Genomic DNA, 20,372 nt, shown 5'->3' on the forward strand with positions numbered 1-20,372 from the left:
GTGTGCCTTTCCCAATTACTTGCGTCTCTTTACCCTGACTTCGCTATGGCAATGGCATATCATCAACCCCAGCAGTACGCTCCATCTTCGGGGCCGCCACCGCAGCGGGCCATGTATGGGCACACCCAAAGCCATAGCCATCCCATATATCATCCACCGCCCACTCAGATTCAAGGCCGAGCTCAGTTCAAAATCACTAAGCCTTCATTCCACGACCGCTACGAGTGCAAGCCTGACAATGCACTTGACGGTCCTGTCCCATACAGCCTTGCCATCTCAAGTAATCAGAAGAAGCAACCCGACTTGGTCTTGAACGCCGAAGGGATCGCAATGGCTGCTTGCTATCTCCCAAATGCAAGCAATTACTACAATAGCGATGAGAAGATATTTCGCATTGGTCTCGGAGATCCGTCAAACGTTCGGTGGACAGAAATGCTGTACCGCGGAAAGGACAAGTACGGTTGGACATTTACCTTTAATCTTCCAAACACAGGGCAGCCCGTTCCAATGACTTGGAGTAAGGACAACAGCGTGGCTATAGACGGTATGAAAGCTTCTCGTTTAAGCGATAATAACTTCAAGCTGCTGGATCCAAATGGCCAGCTCATGGCAGTCTTTACAAGCCACACCATGAGCTTGCGTCTCAGTGCCGTTGGAACCTTACAGATCAACATGGATCTCGGCCCCATGTTTGAGTATGCCGTCATCACAACTTTGCTGTCTATCTACGATTTTCAGAAGCGCGAGGAAGACAGTCGATCAAGTAGTGCCAGCACTGCGGGCGCCGCTGCCGCCAGTAGTTGTTGTTGATCACAGAACTTACGTGTAGTATTGAACAGAAAAGTCTGCTGCCTCTTGTCATACACCTTGTTACACAAAGATAGAACTTACAAAACGTTCAATAAATTTTGGTATGGGCGTGTAGGTTCGGGAATGTCATCATGTTAAGAAGTTTGTGTGAACCTTGGTGTATCTGGGCGTGGTTGATCCAGTCAAGAGCTCAAGAATTACAACTCCCTTCAACAAAGTTTAGGTCGCCCAACTCTATCCTTTTAATTATGGCTCATCTCTGTTCTCTTGACTTTAAGAAGCAGAAAAGTTAAATAAAGGCTTTTATCTCAAACTATGTCAGGACAAGGAGTCTATAAATACCCCCACAAAGTGCCTTTAGTCCTCTCCCTCGCTGTTTCTCGCTCTTTCAATTTAACATATCGCTCCCCTCTTCTTCTTTATCCTTCAATATGAGTTCGATATCGCCTCTGTGTAGTCTTCCAGCCGAGCTACTTCTCATGGTTATGGAGTGCTTGGGGTGTCCTTCCAGCATAAGAGCGTTCGCCTTCTCATATCCCAAGGCCTTGCATCTACTCCAGGCACACCGTCGACGTGTTGTGGGAACAGCCGTACGGGCTTTTGACCGAAAGCTTCCAATTGAAAAGACATTCGGATATGACGTTCGCGCTTGTCGCTTACGCTTAGCTTTGCGAAATGTGGCGTTCTTAGATCCTGCAGAAGCGAAACAAGAAGTATGCAAGGCAGACTTCTATGGCGACTGGTGCAACTTGAAGCTGCTCTGCGAGATGACCAGCCTTAACAATGAAATCGACCGATTCATCTCAAGATACTCAGTTCACGCTTGGAACAAGATCCAAGACGACTATGCTAGGGTATTCTCACACCGAAGGGTCGGTGTATCGAGGTTTGAGCCTTACCAAACGGTTGACCTTACTGATAGCGAACTGAGGCGGTTACGAGAAGCATTCCTTGGCTTCGAATGCAAGCGACACCATCTTGTCTACGACAAAACCCTATTGCATGAGACAAAGCTATATCAAGCTACGCTTTTGCCAATCTATAGCCAGGATTCCTTTTCAGAAGGGTACTCTATTCACAACAGCTTCAACGGCGCCTGCCTGTCCATTTTCTGCTTTATATTCCAATGCTATGAAAATCTCATACGACGCGTTGATCGACAACTCGAGCTTGAGGAATCACGCAAAGATTCGGAGCCTCGATGCTCTGAACTCGTACGTGTTGCTAGATTCCGTGCGAGGACTCGAGATGAGGAGCTACGTTACATTGCTCTACTCTGTCTGCAGGGTTATGTCTGCCTCACCGTTGCAGAACACTATACCAATGGTGAACTCCTCCAGTTCGTTCTCGGGAGCTTCATGTGGTTTTGCAAAGATGGCACGAATAATATTCCAGACCCTTATGGTAGGTTAGTGTCTAATCTTGAGCACTTCAGTCCGGAGTATTATTCGAATGGTGATACAGCCTATGAGCCCTGGAGCCGAGGACGATTCTTCTGGGATCAAGCACGTATTTTAGAACTCCAGCAGCGCGTAACACTCGACTAGTTTACCAGTAGACTTTATAATACTCATTCTCTCAATCAAAGATCTCTTAGTACTTACACAGGCTGGCCTTGGTGAGACAATGAATAGATACGGATACTGTTTGGCTTTACAAGCCAAGCCAGGTCCGCGCTCCCTTGGGCTAGGCTATCGATAGGGGCAAGGTAGAAGCTCATTAGCGCCTGGTTCGGCCGCTGAGGAGCTGCGCCATCATCCTTGTTTCAGATTCTGATGAAGAGTTCTGTGAAATATGGGGATATGGGCTCTCATCCTTTACGCTTACACATCATGCTATAATGTCTCGTCCCAATGGTCCTGTGGTATTGATGGTAGGTAGATACGGCGCTAGCGCCAAGTTCAGCGACTCATGGGTGAAGGCTTGTCATTATCTGCATATTTTCAGATATTTAATATGTAAGAGATCATCTTATTCTATCCCCCGGTCTGTTTCTTGGAGTCGTGAGATTCCGTTGATGCATTGAACCATTGCACGGGACATAAAAGTTACAGAGGTCCTATGGTCTTATCCTGACTCCATATGGACCTTTGACCGGCCCTAAAGGAGGAGGAAAATATCCAGCTCTTGGAACAGATTTAAAGGTTTATTAGCCTAGATACATTTTAATCGGCCAAATTTACCTGAGTTATTCTATCACTCAAAATCAACGTTCCAAGTTTTCTTCACTGTTCACCCTGCCTTAAGGCTGAAGCGACTGGGGTTTGTCGTTTAGATAAGGAAGCACCGCTAAGATAAGAAGAAAACGATGCGAAAATCCTCTGAAGCCCACTGTAATTTGAGGGCACAGTTCAAGCATCGCCCTGTTTCAAAGACAGAGTCGCATTGACGGAACATTAGTGCTTATGATCTCGAATTGCAACCAATAAAACACGCTATAGATATTGAGAAACCTTGCCCGATAATCGTCGGGTTGGAACGTAGGATTCTGTCACGTCCCTGATGCCGATACCAATTTCCAGCTTCCCACTCGATCCATGGGGCACTCTTCAGAGCAAGAAAACTGCTGACTAAATCGAGGTGCCAGAAATATCTACTTTAAGGTCCACTAAATCTGTACTGGATTATTCTTACTTTGCCCACGTCTTTTTGTCACTTGGAACAGACGTTTGAACTTTTCTCGGCTCCCGAGATTGTTGACCACGCATAAATAAATGTGACGATCCCAAGGCCAACGGTTTCCCTCGTTTCCTGGTACCACTCTTTTACACTCCTTTTGACACTCGTTTTATCGTTGCTTCTTCAGTATGAAGTTTTTGTCGCTCTTTAGTTTCTTTTTAGCAGTCACTGCTTGCCGCAGTACTCCCTCACCCCAAAAGTCGGCCAAGATCGACGTTCACGCTCACTTTGTTCCGGTTTTCTATGCCAAGGCCTTGAAAGAGGCTGGACATGTACCTGGCCCAGATGGCATGCCCTTTACTCCTGTGAGTTCTGCACTGATAGCCTATTCATAAGATAGGCATAAGCTTATATCAGTAGGAATGGGATGCCGAGTCTCATCTGCAATTTATGAAGGAAAATAACATTGAGAAATCTATTTTGTCAATCTCAAGCCCTGGGGTCTACCTCAACGTTCCCTCCAAGGATGCCACCAATACAGCTATCAAGTTGGCCCGTTGAGTTAACCAGTATGGTTCCCAGGTTAAGGCCAAATATCCCAAGCAGTTCGGCTTTTTCGCGTCACTTCCTCTACCTGACATCAAGGCTTCCTTGAAAGAGATTGACTATCTCTTCAAGCAGCTCAACCCGAAGCCCGATGGCATCGTCATGATGTCCAACTACTACGGACTGTATCTCGGCGATCGTGATCTTGAGCCCATCTACGACGCCCTCAATGAGCTCAATGTCACTATCTTTGAGCACCCTACCACCCCATGCACTCAGTTCAACAAGATGCGGTTCGATATTGACAAGACCGCTCCCTCCATCTCGCAACAACAATGGCAGGCTCTCAACCGGCCAGTCGCCGTGCGACAATTTGCTGCTCCTACCTTGGACTTCCCTTTCGAGACGGCGCGTACCTTTGCCGATTTATTTTACACGTCAATGCCGACCAAATTCCCCAACCTCAAGTGGATCATGTCCCATGCTGGTGGTGGCCTGATCCCAACCCTTGACCGCATCATTACTTACAGCGCTCTCTACCCTGGTCTCAACCTGACAGAGGCTTCTATGAAGCAAACCCTCTCTGAGAACTTCTACTTTGACCTTGCTGGTCCTTGGCCTGTCAACTTCGCCATTCCTGCACTGCTTCGATGGGTTGATTACACGAGAATCGTTTGGGGATCTGACACTGTCTTCACGCCCATGTCAGAAGCTGCGAAGTATGCTGCTGCTTTCGATAAGGATGTTGAAGAGGTATTCCCGGATCCTCGAAAGGCGAACGCTATTCGAGCGACTAATGCTCGAGGTCTGTTCGGCTAAATGCGAGTCCCCGCTCCTCGAAAGCTTTGCCAGGCGGTGAATTGGTACAGCGGCAATGTCGTTCCAGTACGTAGTATTAATATATCCTTCTTGAATACTTATAGTCTTGTTTTCTCTCGGAAACCTTCTCTAGGAGAGGCAAGAAGACCCAGGACCTTGGCCATAGGCGATGAAAAAGTTTAGGTAATTTAGCCTAAGCTTAGGGGATGCTTTACTGAGTTTATTTTGGCATTCTCCTCTAAACTTTTAGTTTTCTTATTTCTTGAGGGCCATTCATTCCTTAAGGATCGTCTTGTGCACATAATAGGCGTCGTAGATAAAGGATGTATGACATGATGGTGACTTATAGCCATGTCATTCACCCGGGAGATCGTCCTTTTCCCACCAACTGACTATTGTCATTGGTGGACTCTACCCCAGATTCCATGAGACCTCGGCATTGATACCCAGAAAAGATGAGCTTGCGACCCATGCCATCGGGTCAACGCCGTCCGAGGTAACGTTTTAAGCTTCCCCGCCGGTTTCTCCAGAATTCATCCATGGCATCTGGGTTCAATGCTGGCAGAATCTGCTGATCCGGGTAAATTGACCTTTTCATATTTAAACAGCCAGTGAATCCTTTGGAAAGATCTTTTATCATGACATACCAGATTGACTCAGCAAATATCAGGATGAAGTCAGTTCACATCCCAAGCTTATATCCTGGGCCGTTAGTACTAACACTGAACTTAGGCTCGACCCCAAGCAACTCACAGCCTTTCTGGCTGCTAACTCTACTGGCGTTGGTGTTCTGGTGTGCCCGGGTGGTGGCTACAGTGTGATGTCTATTAGCTACGAAGGATTTGGTCCGGCAGAGTACCTCAGCACTCTTGGCATCGACGCATGGGTTCTCAACTACACAACGGCTAGTATCAAAACTCCGCCACTGTATCCGACACCTATGGACGAAGCCTTGGCTGCTATCGAGATGATTAGAAAGCAGAGCCCTGGAACCAAGAAGTTAGGCGTCATGGGCTTCTCAGCAGGTGGTCATCTTGCAGGAACAACACTTACGAATCCAAAGGCAAAGCTCGACTTTGGTATTCTGAGCTACCCGGTTATCACCATGGAGGACGACTACACCCACGAGAATTCACGGTACAACTTGCTCGGAAACAACCCAACCCGCAAACAGATCGAAAGCCTATCCGTGCAGAATCGAGTTTCGGACAAGACCCCACCGACGTTCCTCTTCCATACTTCAAATGACGAACTCGTCCCGGTTCAAAACACATATCTCTATGCAAATGCTATGGCTAAGCATGGTCGAAAGGTTCAGGTAGTGGTACTGCCTGATGGAAAACACGGCATTGGCCTGGGCGTTGATGATCCTGTGCGAGATTGGAGACCGGAGCTGGAAAGATTCCTCAAATACTCTACCTAGGTGTTTTTATCTCAATCAGTGTGAGGTCTTGACTAAGTCATACAGATACTAATTTAATTTGACAGATGTATACAAAACGTCTAAAATGGCCCTAGGTATATTCAAAACTTAAAGAGTATTATTATATACAATATAAGATAATCCAAACTGTGAAATGCATAGCATTGGGTCACAAAAGAGAGGCTTAAAGGAGCTTTATTTCCGATCTTAACTTGTCCACAGCCTTGTATCTCTGTCTCCTTGTTTCTGAGGTGGCTTGTATAGCCATAATGTAGACTATCTGCTATAGATAGCAGAAAGTAAACTGAAGCTTAGCAGTTGAGACTTGTGGCTGAGAGCTTAAATAAGCAGCAAAGTGAATGACCTGGGTCACACTCCCGAGAAGCTTACAAAGCTTTGATACCATATTATAAGCCCCTTCACAGTGTTGAGATATTTTATAAGCATCATAAGACGCCTTAGCAGCTTTGGTAGGGCAGCCTCTGATATAGCCATAAGATGATACCTGCTTCGCTCGTATCAATGAGCGGAAAATTGGTATGCATAAATTCAGAAGCGTCGTGTAACCATGGTGATTCTGGTAGTCGTGATTTGTATCAAGTTTTGTAGAATAGTAGTATAGAACTGGATACATAATGATGATTGACAATGATGATGTTTGGGACCAATCAAGTTCTGCGATTTAAACTATCGGCCATAAGTGCTAAGTGTATATCATGGGACTCGCAGCTCTGGCCCACTTAGTAGACTTTTATGATGAGTTTATGATATCCTGCTCTATGGTATAGACAATATATCAAAACATATACTAAGCCTGATCATAAATTAATTTAGACGTTTCATATTAATCTTAGAATACCTTTTCTCCCGCTATCTGCGCATTTTCTGGTTAACTTCTTATTTATATGACTAGTTGATCGAAAATGCAATGGGCAAGAAAAACTCTGGCATCCTCAGGGTTATCGCCTCTGTCTTCCTACACGAACAAGCGGGCGTGGCCCATATCATTCTTCCAACGACCTTGTTCCCTTGCACCAAGACTGCTAAACCGTCTTTCTCGGAGCATAAATACTTGAGGCCAGGGATACGGTAAGCTTTCGCGTTTCGTAGCTCCGTTGGTAAGACGAAACTCCCGACCTTATGTGCAAACATCCTATTACACCCTGTGCAAGTGATACCAACGGTGTAATCATACGGTCTGCAGTGAATAGTCCCGAATCTGGCTGCATTGTCTCCCAGAACAGTTTGGTCATCGCCAGGTCTGATTTTGGAGAATGATAGCACGTCTGCGAGCCATTTGATGTTATCTTTGCCATCCAATGGCCAGGAGGGAATTTCTGGGCTGTTGTAGAGTCTGTTCAAAACTCTTTGCAGACGGTCCACCTCGTTCTTCTCTTCCAGGATTTCCATGGTGGTTGATGCACTCCCTGTATGAGTTCTTCCCAGGGCTGTAATAAAATCTTTGACATCTGGTCCATCAATCTCCAAAGTTAGCTTCGCGGCAGACGAAAAGGCTTGCATCATCGAACCCCGCTCTGGTCTACCGACTATCGAAACTGTTCCTATGTCTTCCACATGAAGAGTAACACGTTGCTCCGAATCGTTAAACGTTGTGTGTTTTCCCAGTGTTGGCGGATGCACTTCTTGTCCCAACTGCCAGGTGAAAACGTCACTGTATCCAAATTCAGACCAGTGGCCAGGACCTCGTCTTTCGATAGCTCCCATAAAAGGTGTTATCAACAGCGGAGAGTAGTCTCCCACTTTGAGGCATTCCCACGCAATTCGATAGTACTCTGTCTTAAAACCAGAACTTTTTGGTATAAATGACCTTGCACGAACTATTCATCTCAATGCATAGAGGAAGTCCATTCGGTCTCTACACCCTCTCTTGCAGAGCAGAGCAGTTGCCATGGCAAAGTTCATCCTCTTCAGTAACTTTGCCTGTCTCAGTGGACCGAGACTCCATGGGACTTGATTCTTGCCCATCTCGACCTTTCTTTCGAGATCATGCACCTTTTCATGTTGGCGAACCTCATCCTTCCAGGCCTTGAAGACCTGGCCCAAGAATGTAGGGTCGTCGAGGTCGGGGAAGTAAGTATAGTTGCTGATCATCATTCTGACTCGCTCACTTCTGATGAACTCCATAGCAGTCCAAACGCGCTTGAAGTACTTGGAGTTGCAGACTGATATGACTGAGCTGAGGCGTTCTGGAGCCCGCTTGTCCTTGTAGAGCTCAGTTACTACATTCGGACTCACATCGTCGAAGTACAGGACACTTGTCTCGGCTGTGCTAAAGAGCTTATTCATAGTGGGAAGAATATTACTCCTCAGAGCATCGGACCATTGAGGCACGCTTATGTAGTCTAACCAAAGTTTTCTGGCCCCGTATCCAGGTCTTTCGATTCCGTTGTAAACTTTAACCGAGATGTCTAGAACACGACGGGCTGCTTCTGGAGTCTCTGGTACTTTTTTTTTGTTGCTGCTGTGCCTTTGAGATGTTGGGATCCCAGACATGGGAGACTGCTGAGAAGGGGATCTTCGAGCTGACTACACAGTCCATATGTCGATCGAAGAGTATAATATCGCCTCGGGGCGTAGACACCATGGCGCTTGAACCTGGGCGACGCGAGCCTGTCTGCTCAATGCGAAATGTACGAATAAGAGGGCTGCTTTTGGACGACTTCTGGCACTGCAAGCACAGTAGGTTCTCTTCTGTAGGCTCGCGCCATAGTTTTTCAAGAAGCTGTCCGCCTTCCATGCTGCGTCTATGAGTTTGTGGTGTCAAGTTTCTGGAGACAGCAAAAGCAAGTGGGAAAAGTCAGGGTGAGATAAGGGGTTTGCAAGCTGCACATCTTCCACAAACAAGGCATTTAGTTACACAGGGACGCATTGGCAACCCGATATATCATGATGATTGGCCGGTTACGACAGTTCTCAGTAAGCAGCACACGGAATTTACCATGCTGCATACAATATCTTTCAATCCCGTTTATGGTTTTCGTGGTTTTGGTGACTGAAGATATTCATGAGAACAATCAACTCATGTTTCTGAACATCCCACGAATACTCTTCAACTCTCACACCTTTCAAAAAGTTGTCGAAGATTTAGTCCTGTTTACGTTCACTCTGACAACAATCAGATTTGTTGTATTCTGTTCTACCGCAAACATTACCGATAATTTGGTTTGGCTGGCTGCTGTTAGCGTCTGACTGTCACGGGTTAGCCGTTATCTTAGGCTGTTAAACACAACGTCTAAACCTGAGCTAGAAGACACTATTGGAACCAATGTTCGTATCTTGACCTTTTAGCAGTATTCAGATGCAGAACACTAGCCTTGTTCGAGATGGGCTCCGAACTGAGGAAATTACCAGCAGTCGAGAAAAACAGCCCCTGGCTAGAATACAAAAAGTGCCGGTTTGGCAGCATGTCACTCTGGTTCATTCACGTCACTATTATACACAATGGCTCCCCGATCTTTAAACGCGTTGATTGTTACAGCGTTGGCTTTGGCTGGTGTTTATGCCGGGCCTTGCAAGCCATCGCTGGCCTCGTCATCTATCATCTCGTTTTCGAGTGCATTCACGACGTTAGAAGGATCATCATCAACTGAGACACAGACTACAGCGGGTGTTTCGTCCAGCACTGAGACACTCTCGACTGCCGACGCCGATACCACCGAGGCTCTATCGACCACTACGGCCCTATCGAGCACAGAGGAGCTGTCGACCACTGTGTTTGAGTCGACAACATCGGCTGAAACTACCACAGCAGCGGCAACGACGACAACGGAGGCTGGATGTACAGTCGCTTGCACCCATGTCATCAGAAAGAGCGGCGCTTGTACGATTCCATTCCAAGTCGCAACATGGCAGATCGACGAGTCTTGGCATATCGGTTCACCCACAGTAACTAATCAGGCGGCTTGCGCCGACGCCTGTGCCAGCGACTGTCGTTGCAAGTCCTTCGCCTCGTATGGCACAAGCTGCAACCTGTACTCGGGCACTCAGGCCCAGGTGAATCCACCTTCCTTCTACCTCGGCTCCTATTTCTTCGATATGGCGGGCTGTTACGAATGCGATGATTAATAAAGGGGGTATTATAAGGACTTTGCAAGAAGCTATCTCTAGGTCATTGAGATCAAGCCACGAAGGTCTACTTCGGACGATCCAAAGGCTGAAGCTGTAGCTCTTTGGGGAATCAGGCGCTGGAAGAGTTTATTACGAAGCCAGCCATAGTCTTCATAGAATTGGAGTTAGAAAAACGGGGTTGACTTGATCTACTACATGTTCCATCTTGATGCAACAAAGGCTCGCGATCAGTCTTGTCCGAGTCGAGCGTGCTTATGCGCTACTACGACTGAACAGACAATGCGTGCTGACAGCCTTGGGGCAGCTTAGCCAAGTTTCGCTTTTTAGCTCCACGGGCACAGGCAAGTCAATGTCTTTATCCTCGACGTCCAGTCCGTAGATATGAACCAAAAGAACACCACCCTTAACCACATACGACCATACCTACCAGAGAACTCGGGATCCCGTCCGCTCTCCCATAGATAAGCTGGTAAGGGGCGGATTAGTAGTTGGGTCGGTGACGACCAGCGAATCCCCGCTGTTGTATGTTTTTGCCTGTTGTAGCTGTACCCTTTTTTTTGTCCTTCTGCCATTGTGTTTGTAGGCGTGGTTGGGAGGAAACTGGACGACCGAACCCCTCACTGATCGGGCATGTCGCGCATGCATCACAAGCAAGTCGATGTAGCTAGACAAGCGGAGGCGCAAAGGTCGTAGATGTAGCAAGCTTGCTTTCGGCTACGAAGAAGGGGGCGGTGAGGTGAATGAACGACCAGAGGCATCACTGTCGATAATGGGCCTCCCGGCCTAGACTTGGTCAATGGTGAAGCCAACGACACGGAACACTCGAGAAGGTGCCGACCAAAAATCCTGCGATCCAAGCGTTGTTCGGAGAATGTAGCTTTGGTCCACTAGAACCTGCGCACTTGATCCCTCCCGAGACGTCTGGTCTTAAGTAGGGGTAGATTCTCACAGGGCGCGATGTTCGCCGCGGGATGATTTGTAGGCGTGAACAGAAATAGGCAGCAGTTGACCAACAGGAGTCAAGGTAGTAGGTAAGGAGGATGGAAATTGTTCAGAAAGTGGGTAGCTCCGGTTCTTGTGATTGAGACTATATACAAACATTCACGGGTATCCATACGAAAAGATTTTCTGTAAACAAAAATACAAGATGCAACGCTTGTAGATCGTATTGGAACATCAAGTTGGGCAGCCACGGCATCGTTCGTGTAATGCTCGAAGGAACCGCTTGGCAAGATGGTGTCGCCCATGGCGATGCCTTCAAGCCACCTCTCGCGGTCGTCATGTCGGACTCGAGAATATGTGTCGCGACGAGGTTGTTCGTCGCTGGTATTGGGACCGAGACTCGTGGATGTAGGCTACAGCCTGTTTGGGCGTCGACTCTGGCGAGGCCGTGAGGAAGCGCGGGTTTGTGTTGGGTTCGTTGGCGTGTAAAGGATGATCACTCTGTAAAAGATTAGTCAGGATGTGTCAAGGTCTATTGTGGTGCAAGTCAAGAAATACATCATGAGGTTCATGTGTGGTGCAAGCGAGCCCTCTAGACCAGACGCGCGATTACCAGTATCACAACAGAGTGGCATAGGTGCATTCAACCAAGCCAAGCCTTGCCATGGCGCCCAGTGGTTTTCGCAGTCGGAGACAGAACCATCGAGGGTGAAGAAAATGCCATCACCGTGCTCATAACAACAGCGGTGACTGAAAATCCGTCGATGAATCCTTCTTCGGCCAGCGCCACAGACAGTCCATGAGGGGATGCTGGCATGACTTTGGGCGGCAGCGGCGTCGCGCACGAAACATCAGGAAATGAATGCTGAGTACGCTTGTTTGTTGACCAACAGTCGATAACCCGACCCGTCAACTTGTAAGACGTGTAACGATATCTTCGTACACATCACTGCGAACTTTGTCGAGGAATGACTGCGCTACTCCATTTTCGTCTCTGTGCACCTGGATGGAATCCACCTTGGCATCCAGATCCTCTAGATCGTCTCGTAGCTCGACCAGGCGCGTATCGTAGCCTTCCAGAACATCAGCACTGTGTTTGTCCTGGCCTTGGAGCTGTTCCACATCACGCTGCAGGGAGCTAAAATCCTCGCGAAAAGTCGTGACTTGCTGTCGTAGCTGATCGAGATCTGTTCTGAGGTTGCTGTTCTCTTGTCTCAAGGCAGAGAGTTCCTGGTGAACGAGTCGATCCCTTTCACTCCGCGCCTTGAGCTCGGCCCAAATTTGAGCAAGTTCGTCTCGTGCCTCGTCCGGGCTGCTAATGCGGCGGCGCTTTCTCTCATTGATTGGGGGAGCTGGCGGTGGAGACCCAGTCTCGTCATAGGCCGGCGGTGCGTCGTCTTGCGGGGAGAGATCGATGACCTTGGTCTCAGTGTTTGCAGAAGGATGCTTGTCGTGGGAAGACGCAAAGCGAGTTTGTTTCACGGCGTCGCTGATGGACTGAAGCTCGGCTTTGGAAAATTTTGTAGCATCGACGTGAATACTGAATGAGGTTGCGGCAGAGAGCATACGAAGAGCATCCAAGACCTTGCCTGACTGTGTTCGGCTGGGGGCCAACGGCTCTTTGGCAGCGGTGGGAACAAAGAGCCGAACGTTCTTGTTTGTTTGGAACTTCAGACGTGCAACGGGGCACTTGAACTTCTCTTGTACCGCTCCCGGTGCCGTTGAAGCAAAAGCGAAGTCGAACGATGTGATGGAAGAGGGATCGATGGAGATAGCAACATTTGAGATGCCCTCGACTCCTTTCAAGTTCATCGGAAATCTCAGCTCGATAGTTGCGCACAATCCGCTCAGGTAAATTCGTAGCATGATGCTGTCGATCTTTGGATCGGGCTTCGAGAAACAATGGGTTGCGCCATCGTGTTCCCATTCAATAACGGCGGGCGTAGTCTCATCGACGTCAAGGCATGACGAGGTGGAAGACGACATTCCTGGAATCCATCAGTAGCACAGCGAGCATCAGACGTACCTTAACGCCGTCAACAACGAGACACGAGCAGAGATGAACGGCTCCGTCAACAGGCAACTCGTGGTCTCCAGCAATGCTGCAAGACCGTGCTTGAGCTCCAGCAACACTGCGAGTCCAAGCCAAGTCCCTTCTACAGTCCCCGGTTGTTCCAACGAAGGGCGCACCGCGCACGTTCGATGGGTACAAGTCGGAATTTTATAACGGTCTGCAGTGACAGTTCACCGGGTCTCTGAACGTGCTTATTGTTGGGGCGCGAGGAGGGTCGGACGGGGAGCAAAATCTCGATCAACGAGCCCACTTAATCTCCAGCACGCTGCAAGAACAAGTTGGAGCGCTTCTCTTGATAGGTGGTTGTGCCGTCGGGTCGGGTGAGGATGGTGATGATGTTGCCTTTGACCAGAGCGTGAATGCGAATGGCGTTGAGGGAATTGTGGGGCCGTCACATGACCATGAAAGCAGTAATGGCTCAAGCTCGTTTCGATGCTCAAAGAAAAAGAAAAAGCAAGAAAAGTTCTGCTGGAGAAAGGATATCTGAAGAAATGGATATTTTGGTCACTGTTCAAAAGAATAACTATTGGGAAAAAGGCAACAGCAGAATGGTTAAAGTTGTCACTGTTTGGAGTGAGGAAGCTCAATGATTCAAAGGATATGGTCTGTGCGTTCGGCTACTCAGTTGTTCCGCGACACACAGTGTAGGTACAGTGTTCTCGACTGCATAGACTGTGCTTCAATCGCTGGGTTACCCTGCAGAATCTAGATTCTAGATAAAGCCTGAATCTGTAAATCTCATGGGAAACTGACATGAATAGACTTTGTTACCGCTGCATCTGTTGATACAATCTAATACCCTTTTGTTTTTCTTTTTTTTACGATAATTTAAAGGTTTACGCATGATATGATGAAATGTTTGTGCAATTTTACAAAGAGTAGCAAAAGAATGAGCCGAAGACATTCTCGTAAATCCGTTATCACACATTAAGACGCAGAGGAACACCACAAAGAACATAAGAGGGACAGAAACTTGCCTAGGTATGTCAGACTCTGTGGCTACACTCTTACAGGAGTTTTATAACCTTGACTTATTAAACTTGTGCAAACTGAATTTCCTGTGCTGCAAAAAGTGAAGCGTGAGATGCGCGTCAAGGTTGAACGCGTAAAGTTGGTTGACGCGCAGATCATACCAGTGCTTTTCACTTGCTTATATCCCGTGTGTTCATTCGGTAGAAACAAAGTCTATCTCTGGTACTTCATCCAACAAATCATTTGCGCTTGTCACTAAGATTTACCATTCACCTTGACAGAAACTCACATCTTGTACCAATTTTCCAAATCGCCTATTCTATGCGCCCCGAGCCCTCAGTCTATCCGTGCAAGAAACTCATAAAACCCGACAAAGCGTGCACTTAAGACTTCCCATTCGTCATCCCCTCCCACCTCTCAAAGTTCCCAGCTTCCAGGCCAAACAAGTCCAATAACCGACCAACCATCTGATTCAATATGTCATCCACTGAGCTTGGTCTCGTGTAGAATCCGACAACAGGAGGTGCAATAATCGCACCGGCTCTTGTCACCTCCATCATGTTCCGCAAGTGTATCTCACTCAGCGGCGTTTCTCTCAATGACAACACTAGCCTTCTTCTTTCTTTGAGGCAGACATCTGCTGCGCGGGTGATAAGGTCATCGCAAATGCCGGCGTTGATGGCTGCTAGCGTTTTTACGGAGCAGGGGACAACGATCATGCCATCAACATGACAAGACCCGCTTGCAATTGGTGCGGCTAAGTCATTTGGGTTGTAGACGTGATCTGCTAGTGCTCTCACTGAAGCTGGTGTGTAGTCTGTTTCGTATTTTATGGTCTCAGCTGCCCATTTGCTGATGATGAGATGAGTTTCAACATTCAGCCTCCGAAGTGTTGAGAGAACATGAATACCGATGGCAGCTCCTGTTGCGCCAGTCAGGGCTATGATAATCTTCTTTCTTGGTGCCTCTCCCATGTTGATCACTGAAAGAGCTGAGTTGTAATGTAAAGTGTGAAGATAAGTTGGCGCGTAACCGATAGATTGAAGAGTGCTCCCGGTTTCCAAAAGCGATATAATAGTTATGGTGCTCACAAGTAACAGATGGGACATGCGACTCTTCTTAAACGAAGCTCTTGTCATATCAGACCCGTCAGTTTGGTAGCATTGAGGCTCAGTTCGGGGATCCTCGGTGCCTTCGGGGCCCACATTCCCGGATATTGCGGCTCGGCAGATGTGGACTCGGTGGACTCGGGGCCTCGGACGACCATGCGTCATACGATGAACAGAGTAAATAGTATGAGTTCTATGAAGATATAAGAATTACTGAAGCCCATCAGTTATGCCATTGAAATCAGTCCAGAATCAGCAAGATTTACCATCATGGCTTCTAAATCTCTTCCCCATATGGACTTCCGCAGTTACGTTGAGGCTCTCGAAGCCGACGGCGACCTTGTCTCAATCACTGAAGAATGCGACCCTCATCTTGAAGTTGGTGCAATTATTCGAAAGGTTGTTGAGACTAATGACAAGGCTCCCTTGTTCAACAAGCTCAAGGGACAGGATGAGAATGGCCTTTGGAGAATATTGGGTGCACCAAACTCCCTTCGATCCGACTCCAAGCAGCGCTACGGCAGACTTGCCAGACATCTCGGACTGCCTACAGACTCATCGATGAAAGTTATCTTGGATAAGATGATCGCTGCCAAAACAACACCTCCCATTCCTCCTACTGTTGTTGAGACTGGTCCTTGTAAGGAGCACATCTTGACACCAGACCAGTTCGACCTCACTAAGCTCCCAGCACCACTGCTTCATCAATCAGATGGTGGAAAATACGTCCAAACTTATGGAATGCACATTGTACAGTCCCCAGATGGAAAATGGACCAACTGGTCTATTGCTCGTGCAATGGTCTACGACCGAAACCACCTTGCCGGATTGGTGATCAAGCCCCAACACCTCTACCAGATTCATGAGATGTGGAAGAAGGAAGGCCGTGATATGCCTTGGGCTTTGGCCTTTGGAGTCCCTCCTGCTGCCATCATGGCATCGAGCATGCCCCTCCCTGATGGACTGTCTGAGGCTGAATATATTGGTTCGCTTGTCGGGTCATCCCTTGATGTCGTCAAGTGTGAGACCAATGGACTCTATGTACCCGCCAACTCGGAAATAGTCTTCGAGGGAACCTGCTCTATCACAGATACTGCACCTGAGGGGCCTTTTGGAGAGATGCATGGGTATGTCTACAACGCTGTCTATTTTCTTCCAGCACTGACAGTCACTCTAGCTACGTGTTTCCCGGCGATACTCACCCTTGGCCAAAGTATACGGTAGATCTCATCACACACCGTAAAGATGCTATTCTGCCCGTCTCCAACTGCGGAAGACTGACCGACGAGACCGTAAGCATTAGCTTGTTTGATTCGAAGATAGTGACTGACCTCAGTAGCATACAATGATAGGTCCCCTTGCCGCCGCAGAGATCGGCTTTCTTCTCAAGTCCAAAGGTCTCCCTATCAAGGAAGCCTTCTCGCCTTTCGAGTCTCAAGTTACATGGGTTGCTTTGCAGGTCGACGCCCAGAAGCTACGTGAGATGAAGACAACATCTGAGAAGTTCTGCCGTGAGATCGGAGACATCATCTTCAATCACAAGGTCGGCTATACGATCCATCGCTTGGTAATCGTAGGTGATGACATCAATGTGTATGACTTCAAGGATGTGATTTGGGCTTTCTGTACTCGTTGCCGCCCCGGAATGGATGAGTACGTCTTTGAAGACGTTGCCGGCTTTCCACTCATTCCATACATGTCGCATGGTAATGGAGCGCCTAATCGTGGTGGCAAGGTTGTTTCCGACTGCTTGTTGCCAGTCGAATATACAACCGGGAAAAACTGGGAAGCAGCGGACTTTGGAAATTCGTTTCCGGAGGAGATCAAAGACAGGGTTTGCAACCGATGGCAAGCCTTGGGCTTCAACAGCGCGAAGTAATTTGGGCCATCCTGGCAAAAAAAACTTGTAGAGATTATCAGAATATTTATAGATGTCATTACAAAATAGTGTTTTATTAGAACATCTGTGATAAGCTTAGTACATCTTCTTAGGGCATCGGACTTTGTTGGACAGGTAGGGACCTAGAGACCAAAATCTTGTGGCACCTGGTCCGACATGATGAAATTGTATGATTCAAGGGGAGAAAACGCATCAAAGTCAAAATCTCGAAGCCAATCATCCAAGCTAACCATGCTGCAAGGAGGAATATCAGTACTTTTGAACAGTGGGGAGGGCTGTAACACAAACCTTTGTTCCTGAGTGTTACCAAAATGCTCTGGTAGAACAGGCATGTTTTCCGAAGAAGCCACTATTGGGTGATGCTCTTGCGATGTATTCTCACTTTGGAATCTGATCTCATCCACTGAAGATCGTTGTAGAGCTTGAATTGCCCTGAGAGCTTTCTTGTGCGCCGCAGAGAACTGTCCGACATCGTCGCTGCGCTCAGTTAACGTTTTTACTAGCTCAGCTAGTATCTCTTGGGAGTCTTGATCTTGAGCGTCAGAGCCTTGTCGGATAAAGCTCAATAAGAGTGCTGAGGCAAGACCGTTGTGAACGAAGGCCCATGAACGAGTTGCAAGATTCGAGATAGAGCGTAGCTTGATGAAAGCACGGACACTTCGTTTCAAAGCACCTTGAAAGCGGTTCAAGATCGTTGAACATTCTTCTTCACTAAATTTTCCTTTGTTCTGCGAGGACAGTACAGGGCGGCAGAGGGTAGAGAGGAGAAAGTAGCGGTGGACGATCAGGCTATAGTGTTCTTGTAGCTCTTGGATCGAGGTAGATTGCTGCAAATCCTGAAGATGGAGAGCTAGAGAAGACTCGTAAAGGTCGAAGTCATGAAAGAGCCGGCTATAGTTCCTGACTGGCTCTGTCTGGGGAAGTCTTGGAATATGTCTGAAACTCAAATGGCATAGCCAGTTCATAGCCTGTCGGTAGTCAAGAGGTTGGCTAGATGGATCCAAGGATACAAGAGCTGGGAGGTCTGGCTCTAGGTCCATCTCATGAGAAGCTGGGGGTCTATCAAACGCTAATGAGAGAAGCGCGTCTTGCCAAACAATCGCGAGCCTATGAATAAGGGATACGTCAGCACTCCTAAGACAAATGGTATATTGCTGAGTGACTCACCTTAACTGTTGCGCTTCTGCAGGCGAGAGACGGAGAGCACAGTGGTTCATAGGCTGATGGAGACCAACAGATAGCGCAACTCGAACCGTGGTGCCACCTAGGATCCAAGCTGCACGAGGATTCATGTTATTTTGCAATACATGACCAAGGATGAGCAATGCTTGGATCAGTCTCTTGGAAGGATTCCATAAAAGATCAAAGGAGCCCAGATACTTGAGAGCGGATTGCACTAAGGTGGTCAGTTGCCTGTAAGTGACAGAAAGTGGTGAACTGCTGCTTACAGTTTTGACTGGACTTGGATAGTCGTATAGCAGTGGGCAAATCCGAGAACTGCGCCCCGGCCGCCATTATAGCATGCAGAAGACAAAGGCTATGATTGTCGATCTGCTGTGCCTGAACCTCGTGACTCAAGAGAGAACATATGAGCTTCTCGATCTCAGTGAGATCGTCAAGGACGAACTGAAAAGAGTGAACTCGATCCCGATAGAAGCCAAACAGAGAAATCATGTCTTGGTCAACAGCAAAGGTTGTTTCTGAGCGTCCAGCAGGGGTACCACGTCCACCATCGGAAGCGCCATCCATGCCGAGAAGAGGAAGAATTCCTGTTTCAAACGCGGTGCGACGCTCATTGTTGGCATGAGGTTGGGTAGTATCTGGTCGTGCTACTGAGATGATGGAGTTGTCGCCTAGCAAGGACGGACTCGCGTTGGATACACTGCCATCGCGACTGACAGGGCGCCTGGGTTGCGTTACATTGTTGAGACCATGGCTCGAGTCCGTGATAGCCTGTACTTCTGGTTGGTGAGGTTGCGGAGTTGGGCTTGATGACGCCCGAGGTTGGTCGTAGAAGCAGAGGTCGGAGTGACCGCGCTTGATGCATGTTTGGCAGGGCTGCTGATGATTACAGCGCACTTTTCTCTCTCTGCAAGGCAAACATGCTTTCCTGATACGCGCAAGTTGCCGCACGCGCAGTATGCTCTTCAGATCTGGCGGCTGAGTTGCTGCAGCCTCCCTTCTCGGCGCGTTCGGGTATCTCGGAATATTCGGAGTTCGTTGCGGGGAGTCGTTCATCGCAGAGTTGCTTGTTTTGAGAGTAGCAGTGTATATAGAGAAATAATTCGGCTATATTCAAGGTGACTATTCATTGAGTTGAGAGTCTGTATAGATGCTTGAAGCAAGATTCGCTTGATCCTGTAGTTCGAGATATCCATCGCGCTAGTCCTATAACCTCAGGCACCAAACTCTGCCACTCAATCATTCTGTTGGTGGTTTTCATCAACGACTGAAACATCGCGAAATCGTAGGTTTTCAAGCAAAAAGTCACATGCTGAAACACAAGGAAACAATTGTATATGTATTCTCACCACTACATCTCGTGACTGTCTCGCTAGGTGTTTTATCCTGGGATACGAGAACAAGGTTCAAGTTAACGGATATCGGCTCCAGGGCGCTAGACTCTTCTGATCTTGTAAGCATAGTGTCAAAAATAACTGACTGGCTCGAAAGCTTGAATTATACCAAGCTTGTTCAAGTCTTTTTGTCGTTAGAACTAAACGCCTAAAGTTTTCTCTCCCCCTTAATCGGGTATAAGTGGACATTTGAGAAACCCCAAGATTCATTTTTGCTAGGCAGATCCCAATAAAAGCACGTTCTGGAGGAAGATTCCGGTTATAACAATGCCGTGATGCCGCAACTGTGCCGTTGCATCGGAAGCTCAGCGCCGAAAATGGGGCCGTCTTACTCGTCGTAGAGTCAGCTCCTAGACAAGACAAGTAAGGGCCGACAACTTCAACCCAAAGTGCGCCATTTCATCAACGGCTACGGCACAGCTTAGCAGCTCTGAAGCTAGTCCCCTTTCACTCTGTTTCTCGCGAAAATCAAGCCACGTCATCTGGTCAAAAC

General features: G+C 47.8%; 10 protein-coding genes and 1 non-coding gene across 11 annotated transcripts; 7 read left to right on the forward strand and 4 right to left on the reverse strand.

The window, feature by feature from the left end:
• Nucleotides 1-432: 432 nt before the first annotated feature.
• On the forward strand, nucleotides 433-810 carry FMAN_06461 (uncharacterized protein; the record flags this gene model as incomplete). Its single annotated transcript, XM_041826755.1, has 1 exon — nucleotides 433-810. The coding sequence occupies one exon, from the start codon at nucleotides 433-435 to the stop codon at nucleotides 808-810; it is 378 nt and encodes a 125-aa protein (XP_041677786.1).
• A 431-nt stretch (nucleotides 811-1,241) lies between these two features.
• Nucleotides 1,242-2,357, forward strand: FMAN_06460 (uncharacterized protein; the record flags this gene model as incomplete). Its single annotated transcript, XM_041826756.1, has 1 exon — nucleotides 1,242-2,357. The coding sequence occupies one exon, from the start codon at nucleotides 1,242-1,244 to the stop codon at nucleotides 2,355-2,357; it is 1,116 nt and encodes a 371-aa protein (XP_041677787.1).
• A 1,260-nt stretch (nucleotides 2,358-3,617) lies between these two features.
• Nucleotides 3,618-4,794, forward strand: FMAN_06459 (uncharacterized protein; the record flags this gene model as incomplete). The annotated part of the gene is made up of 3 exons (XM_041826757.1): nucleotides 3,618-3,794; nucleotides 3,850-3,942; nucleotides 4,000-4,794. The coding sequence occupies 3 exons, from the start codon at nucleotides 3,618-3,620 to the stop codon at nucleotides 4,792-4,794; spliced, it is 1,065 nt and encodes a 354-aa protein (XP_041677788.1).
• Nucleotides 4,795-5,432: 638 nt separating this feature from the next.
• FMAN_06458 (uncharacterized protein) lies at nucleotides 5,433-6,217 on the forward strand (the record flags this gene model as incomplete). The annotated part of the gene is made up of 2 exons (XM_041826758.1): nucleotides 5,433-5,470; nucleotides 5,527-6,217. The coding sequence occupies 2 exons, from the start codon at nucleotides 5,433-5,435 to the stop codon at nucleotides 6,215-6,217; spliced, it is 729 nt and encodes a 242-aa protein (XP_041677789.1).
• A 909-nt stretch (nucleotides 6,218-7,126) lies between these two features.
• FMAN_06457 (uncharacterized protein) lies at nucleotides 7,127-8,524 on the reverse strand (the record flags this gene model as incomplete). The annotated part of the gene is made up of 2 exons (XM_041826759.1): nucleotides 7,127-8,027; nucleotides 8,100-8,524. 2 exons carry the CDS (start codon nucleotides 8,522-8,524, stop codon nucleotides 7,127-7,129), a joined length of 1,326 nt encoding a protein of 441 aa, XP_041677790.1.
• Nucleotides 8,525-9,679: 1,155 nt separating this feature from the next.
• On the forward strand, nucleotides 9,680-10,303 carry FMAN_06456 (uncharacterized protein; the record flags this gene model as incomplete). The annotated part of the gene is made up of 1 exon (XM_041826760.1): nucleotides 9,680-10,303. The coding sequence occupies one exon, from the start codon at nucleotides 9,680-9,682 to the stop codon at nucleotides 10,301-10,303; it is 624 nt and encodes a 207-aa protein (XP_041677791.1).
• A 416-nt stretch (nucleotides 10,304-10,719) lies between these two features.
• On the forward strand, nucleotides 10,720-10,835 carry rrna13. The gene has a single exon (XR_005994002.1). It is a non-coding gene; the product is annotated as a ribosomal RNA (ribosomal RNA).
• A 1,322-nt stretch (nucleotides 10,836-12,157) lies between these two features.
• FMAN_06455 (uncharacterized protein) lies at nucleotides 12,158-13,234 on the reverse strand (the record flags this gene model as incomplete). The annotated part of the gene is made up of 1 exon (XM_041826761.1): nucleotides 12,158-13,234. One exon carries the CDS (start codon nucleotides 13,232-13,234, stop codon nucleotides 12,158-12,160), a length of 1,077 nt encoding a protein of 358 aa, XP_041677792.1.
• Nucleotides 13,235-14,677: 1,443 nt separating this feature from the next.
• Nucleotides 14,678-15,268, reverse strand: FMAN_06454 (putative 3-octaprenyl-4-hydroxybenzoate carboxy-lyase; the record flags this gene model as incomplete). Its single annotated transcript, XM_041826762.1, has 1 exon — nucleotides 14,678-15,268. One exon carries the CDS (start codon nucleotides 15,266-15,268, stop codon nucleotides 14,678-14,680), a length of 591 nt encoding a protein of 196 aa, XP_041677793.1.
• A 405-nt stretch (nucleotides 15,269-15,673) lies between these two features.
• Nucleotides 15,674-17,282, forward strand: FMAN_06453 (putative 3-polyprenyl-4-hydroxybenzoate decarboxylase and related decarboxylases; the record flags this gene model as incomplete). The annotated part of the gene is made up of 3 exons (XM_041826763.1): nucleotides 15,674-16,530; nucleotides 16,581-16,695; nucleotides 16,743-17,282. 3 exons carry the CDS (start codon nucleotides 15,674-15,676, stop codon nucleotides 17,280-17,282), a joined length of 1,512 nt encoding a protein of 503 aa, XP_041677794.1.
• Nucleotides 17,283-17,425: 143 nt separating this feature from the next.
• Nucleotides 17,426-19,541, reverse strand: FMAN_06452 (uncharacterized protein; the record flags this gene model as incomplete). The annotated part of the gene is made up of 4 exons (XM_041826765.1): nucleotides 17,426-17,537; nucleotides 17,592-18,410; nucleotides 18,471-18,699; nucleotides 18,752-19,541. The coding sequence occupies 4 exons, from the start codon at nucleotides 19,539-19,541 to the stop codon at nucleotides 17,426-17,428; spliced, it is 1,950 nt and encodes a 649-aa protein (XP_041677795.1).
• Nucleotides 19,542-20,372: the final 831 nt, after the last annotated feature.

This window comes from Fusarium mangiferae (genome assembly GCF_900044065.1).
Source record: "Fusarium mangiferae strain MRC7560 genome assembly, contig: FMAN_scaffold002, whole genome shotgun sequence".
Classification (NCBI taxonomy): domain Eukaryota; kingdom Fungi; phylum Ascomycota; class Sordariomycetes; order Hypocreales; family Nectriaceae; genus Fusarium; species Fusarium mangiferae.